Source organism: Quercus lobata, chromosome 10 (genome assembly GCF_001633185.2).
Source record: "Quercus lobata isolate SW786 chromosome 10, ValleyOak3.0 Primary Assembly, whole genome shotgun sequence".
In the NCBI taxonomy this organism is placed as follows: Eukaryota; Viridiplantae; Streptophyta; class Magnoliopsida; order Fagales; family Fagaceae; genus Quercus; species Quercus lobata.
In genome coordinates, this window is record NC_044913.1 from 23,976,360 (window position 1) to 23,982,738 (window position 6,379).

Genomic DNA, 6,379 nt, shown 5'->3' on the forward strand with positions numbered 1-6,379 from the left:
CCTCCTTTCACGAAGATAACTTGCTTCTTCTAAATTCGTTGCTCCTAATCCACTATTTCTTCAATTTTTAAGAACTGTACCATGCCTCATGATTCAAGTGGTTTTAGTTTATTGCTCTCTATTATTTAAGGGGAAAGGAAAGACTATAGATAACAGTGACATCCATAATATATTTGATTCCAGAAATAACATTAATGAACTCTAGTTTAATTAGCCTATCCTTGTGAGAATAGGGTGGAAAGTGAGGTCAGGGCTCAAGATTTTTGTAACTTACACACCAAAGTGGGGGGGGGGGGGGTGGAATTCTCATCTTGACAATAGATTGAGAGACAAAAATACCTGGAGTGGTTGTCAAACTAGATATTGTTTTATAAGTAATAATGCTTCACTGAAAAAGAAAATCATACAAGGAACCATAGCACAACCAGCAATACATCAAAACTATGAGAATGGAAAGTACAATGATATGCATGAAATATATTAAATAAAGTACTCTCATATTTGCATATTTAGCCTTACTTTTATACTATTTTGTAACTGATTATAATAATCTTTATTTTATAGGTGATAAAGGTTTTACATGCTAATGGACTTTATTTGAGGCAGAATGATGGACTCTAGTTCAAGTGGGCTGAACCCAACTCAGACTTGAAGACCTACAAAATGTGAATAAAGCCTAATCAATCAAGAGATCATTTGTTGTGAGAAGTGGAATACAAAGAAAAGAAAGAAGTTATTCACATGGCTATGCTAGAACAATTTACAATGAAGTTGAATGCTACAGCCTAGGCTAAAAAGAAGAATAAAACAAAGAAGGGAACTGTGGAGAATTTGGGCCATTTGGGCTTTGTTCTTGTGAAATTCCTTAGTCAGCGTGTTGTGTGAACATAAAAGAGCAAAGCAAAGAAATAAAAGGGCTTGTGCTAGACATGGCTTGGAAATATAAATTCCTTATCCAACTTTGTATTAGGATTATGGCATACTGTCAGGCGGCTTCTCTTTGCTTCTCTTTTATAAGCCTTAGGTCAGTTTATGAAATAGAATGGAAAAAAATAGAGGCTAGAGACAGAGGGGGATGAGCGTGTAACAGTGCTACATGTGGCTTCTCTATAGCTTTCCTCCATGATAGCATAGTGAGTATTTCTTTCTCTATTTTATTTGTCTAGTTTAATGATTATTATTTTATTTTTGTGTTTTATTTCAATAACCATGAGTAGCTAAATTTATATATAAGATTGAGGATGAAACCTTGTTAAGGATTATCAGTATTATTTATGAGATTTAATTTTTCCCATGGCATTTGTGCTTTAATGATTTAAATTGTTCTTGCTTCATCTCAATTAACTAAGACTAGATTCTAGATATGAGTTCAATCATGTTTTTCTCATAATTTAGTGTTTATCTTAATTAATTGAATGCTTGGTTTATGATTGATTTTAAAATTGGATACCTTTTGTGATTTGTTTGGCTACAGATACAATTGATGATTTGATTTTATACCTAGAAAGCAAAGAATAACATGCTTTAGATTTTTAAATACAGATTTTAATGAGAATATTTTCCATGATAGCAAGATTGATTTCTAGATTATCATACAATAGTTGAGAAAAATTAATGATCATAACTATTTGCTGGAATGAATTAACAGGTGGATTCCAAAACCTTAAATCGTTCTTCTTGATGTTTACATCTTTTTACTACTTTATATTATATCTTGGCTAAGTTTTATTTAAATTCAAAGTAATCAATTTTCATTGAACTAGATTAGGATTGATCTAATTGTGATTTAATTAATTTTCCTACGTTCATACAAGTCCCTATGAGTTCAACCTCATTCTTGAAAACTATAATTCAATACAATACATGCACTTGTGAGTGCTTTAAAATTTCACAACATACAACTATCATGCAAATCAACCAAATAATTAAAAGTAAAGACACCCAAAGCATTGTCCACTCAAACAAAGTCCAGAAGAAAGAATGCTTCAAGTCATGAATCAACCTCACTTCCTTCAAAAGTAAGAGCGTTCCTTTCTTGCCTAATGCCCCACATTAAGTAATGGGGGATCATGCTCCAAAAACCATAGATTTACACTTGTTAAACTTGCTCAACCAGCTAGTAAGAAGCTCCACAACATCACTCGACATAACCCAATGAACCTTAAATAATGAAAACACCATATTCCATAGCTCTCTAGCGATAGGGCAATGTATAAGTAAATAATAGTATCCTCATCCCTCTTACAAATGCAACACCAATCAATCACAACTTGGCACCTCCACAAATTATCAATGGTTAAAATTCTCCCCAAAGCCGTAGTCCAAAGGAAGAAACTAATATTTGTTGGCACTTTCACCTTCCATACAATCTTCAATGGAAAAGGAAGTTGGGATGTGGAATGTAAAACCTTATAAAAGGATCTAACATCAAACGCCTCCCTAGAAAAGGATTTCCAGCATAGTTGATCCTCTCTATTCCTCCTCACTATATCAAAATAAACTAGATCCAAAAAGGAGGCAATCAATTCCAACTCCCAATCTTGTACTAGTCAATCAAAATAGACATTCTAATGGTAACTATCCCCTGAGAAAGATAAAAGCTCAACCACTAAAGCATCCCTATTACAAACAATGCCTAACGTTCTAGAAGTTATCCTTTCAAGGAAGCCCCCCACACCACAAATCATGTAAACTGGATATTGAGAAGGCATATGATCATGTAAATATTGTATATGTTTGATCATTATGATTTTGGGGAGAGGTGAAGGAAGTCAATAGCCTTCTATGTGTCTATTGTGCATTTTTCAGTATTGGTTAACAGTTCTCTATTGGGCAACTCAAGGGTGTTGACACAAGGGGGTCCATCATCTCTAATCTCCAATACTCTTTATCTTAGTCATGGAAGCAATTAGTGTCATACTAGTGCGGACCATGAAGGGTGGGAGTGAATGTTAGTTGAAGATGACACTGGGTTGTTTTGCAAGGCATTTGTTAAGATTTGCTACATATTCGTCTTATCCTTATGTGATTTGGGGCAATGAAAATCTAAGATGCACATATGCACCAAAAATGGCAAAGTACCTATGTTAGACACAGGTACGGGTCAGATATGAGTGCAACTATCTCCGATGCTTACCCAAGCAAGAATAAATAGTTTTTTATTAAGGTTACAGCTAGGACAAGGTCTGAGTACAGCCGGATATGAGAGGGGGAAAAAAAGAAGGGTTTTTGGCCGGAAAATAAAAATCAGGCCGGTACAAATCCATCACTATCTTCCACATCACAAATCATACCCACCACATCGAAAGCCCACTCGTCGTTTATCATCCTTCTTGAGAGGGGAAAAAAAAAATTGTGGCATAACTAGATTATATGCAAGACATGCACAAATATAGCAACAAACAAAAGGCCATCTACACAAGTCCTACATCAACAATCGAATTCTAAGCTTAAAATAGTGTATGAGGGATATACAAACTTGCACTACCAGATGGCTAGAAAATAATGCTTATAAAGTCAATGGCAAGGCCAACTTGCATTGGGTGGGAAGTTACTTGAGTTTCTAATGGTCTAAGTTGTCAACCAGGACAGACATAGTTACTAGAAACAATGTTATACTTCAAAAAAATTACAAATATAACCATTTGCACAACTATAGAGAGTTGCACCTAATATTTAACTCTAGGGCCTGGGCTCCAGCAACTATAATTGCTGGAGCTCTATGTTATTTATGGCTGAAAGAAAAATAAGTCTAACAAGATTAAACAACACTCACGGGAAACAAGAAAAATTTGTTTAGGGAGAGTAATAACCTTTCAACTCAAAGAAGTTTAAAGCCATTACAACTTTGGATCCCAACTCAAACATACATAGGCCAAAAGAAGTATTGGAACGAGCACTTCTCACTAGCAAAAAATGGCAGAGGACAAATGATGATGAAGAAAGACAGGGAATTGGGAAACTTTAGTAATGGATGTGAAGTAAATGTGAGGAAAGACACAAATGAATAGGCTTGATATCTCTAGCTTAAATTGCACTTCCTCCTTCTACAATTATCAGTGGAAGGTGAGGTGACAAGTTCAAAATCCACAGGATGCGTGTAACTAACCAAAAATAAAACAAAAGAGAGAGAACAAGCATTATAGCCCATAATCCGCTAAGTAATATGGCTAAAGCAAAGCAAACCATGGAACTCATGCACACAGCTAATCGGATCACATTGTCTTCTTTTCTTTTCTTTTTTAAATAGTTACAACAATAATGGGGAAGGGCGGATTTGAACCCTGAATGTCTCCATTTAGAAACGCCAGGAGCTACTAGTTGAACTACACGACTCTTGACTAATAGGATCACATTGTCCTGATTTCTTAGCTATGCTAATTACAAATATGGGATCTTACAATTCCAAAATAAAATGCACGCCAAGCATAAATTACACATTCTAGAATCTAAAATTCATATAAATAAATGAATAAGATTTGTGCTTAGTTTAAACGCACCGGTTAAAACGATCGGATAGGTTTTTGGAAAAGTTGAAGGATCATTGGAATCGAAGCCCGATGAGTAAAACTCCACACCAGCCGGTAGAACGACCTGCCAGAAAGCACATTTTCCCGAAACAACTCAAATTTTCTCAGCATTGAAAAAGCACCACAAAAAAAAATTGAACTCAAAACACGAAAAGCAAAATCAGAAAACTGCGGCAGTAAAAGTAACACTTACGATGGGGAGCTGAGGTGGCGGAGGAGGGTAGAGAGTGTGGTTGGGCGGAGGGTACTGATCCAGCAAAGAAGGAAGGTACATCACTTCTGTTCCTTGGAACCCTTTGATATTGTCTAGGGTTCGAATCTCTGGACCGATTCCACAGACCACAAAGTACTCAAAGATCTGAGCCATTGTTGTCGTCGTCGTTGTTGTTGTTGTTGTGCAATGCGAGATCTAGGATTTGTGTGAATCTGAATTCAATGGATTGGTTGGCATTTGGTTGTGAAGATCCAGGTGATGTGCTTGAAGTTTGAATCGGTAGGAAAAAGAATTTTCGCTGGGAAAAAAGGAAGTGGAAAATGATTGATGAAGGAAGTTAATGATTTATTATCATTATAAAACTCTTGACTGGGTTTTTGTGAAAAAAAGAAAAGAAACAAAAATGAAATCGGCAGTAGGGCTGTTCAAGAACAAACCGGCGCCGACAAAACCGGCCGGAGCCGCGCCGATCCGAATGACGGAAGGCTCCACCGAAGCTTTCAGGTACGGTGTCGCCGGTGATCGGCTGCAAGATTCGCACACCGAAGAGAAACCGAACCGAACTATATATTTGTATATATGAAGCTATTGCCTTTTTTTCTTGTTAAAAATACCCTAAACTAATTAATCAACCACTTAAAAATAGGATTAAAATAATAAAATAAATTAAAAAAAAATTAATTATTATTTTTTTTATTGTAAAAAATATTCTTACTAAAAACTTAAAAAATGAGGTTAAGATAATAAGTTGATAAAAATAATAAATTTCTACTTTAATGTTGAAATATCTTCTTATTTTTAGTAAATTTTTATTTTTATGTTTATTTAAATTCCTCCTTCTACTTATTAACTCTCTACAAAATAAAATTATTTTTTTATTAATTTTAAAACTCTTCCATTTCACAAAACTTGTTTTTTTAGATAACATTTTACAAAACTCATTTTCACGTATTCATTTTTTTTTTTACTTCGTCACAATGAATTTGTTTCTTTTATCCTCATTTTTTTTCAATTTTTTTTTAAAAAAATCACTATGCCCTAAAGTGTTTTTTTTTCAATTGAAAAAAAAAATAAAAATTTTAAATTATAATAAATGTAAATTATTAATCTTTACTAAAAAAAAATATAAGAGCGAGACTAGTATATAATATATATATATATATATTTACGTGATTGAATGATTCACGTTTGCTGCCTGGCTTACTTTATTTTTTTCTTTTTGATAGGAACGTCTGCAACTTGATTTTGAAGGAGGAGAAATAGTACCAGGATTTATATCATAATATTATATAATATACTTTAACGATACTGTGTCGTTTTGATGAACTTGTGCTTGACTTTCTATTTTTTAAAACTGTGGCGTTTTAGACTTTTTTCTAATACTCAACTCAATTATTGGCTTTTGAGTGAAGGAGTTGTGATGTATCTTTATATTAAAACATTTTTTTCTCTCCCTTATGTGTGTTTGTTTCTTTATATATATATATATAAAAAAAATAAAAAATAAAAAAACTAACTCAGTCTCCTCCTTCAAGTGAAACAGTGTCGTTCTACCGTGTAAGATATTTTTTTCTCTTTAAAAGAACAATACACATAACCGAACTAACTGCACCGAACCGATGGAATGCACCGCACA

General features: G+C 34.0%; 1 protein-coding gene across 2 annotated transcripts in view; it reads right to left on the reverse strand.

Annotated features, from left to right (window-relative positions):
- LOC115964029 (DENN domain and WD repeat-containing protein SCD1-like) overlaps window positions 1-5,313 on the reverse strand; it is a 57,813-nt gene extending 52,500 nt beyond the window's left edge. The window contains exons 1-3 of one of the 2 annotated variants that reach the window (XM_031083314.1): window positions 5,181-5,313; window positions 4,723-5,041; window positions 4,500-4,593 (exon numbers count right to left, since the gene is read on the reverse strand). In XM_031083314.1, coding sequence (XP_030939174.1) covers window positions 4,500-4,593; window positions 4,723-4,896 — 268 coding nt within the window. In that variant the 5' untranslated portion in view covers window positions 4,897-5,041; window positions 5,181-5,313. Of the gene's footprint in view, window positions 1-4,499; window positions 4,594-4,722 lie in introns of both variants that reach the window. The other variant, XM_031083313.1, reaches the window with a different exon arrangement.
- Window positions 5,314-6,379: the final 1,066 nt, after the last annotated feature.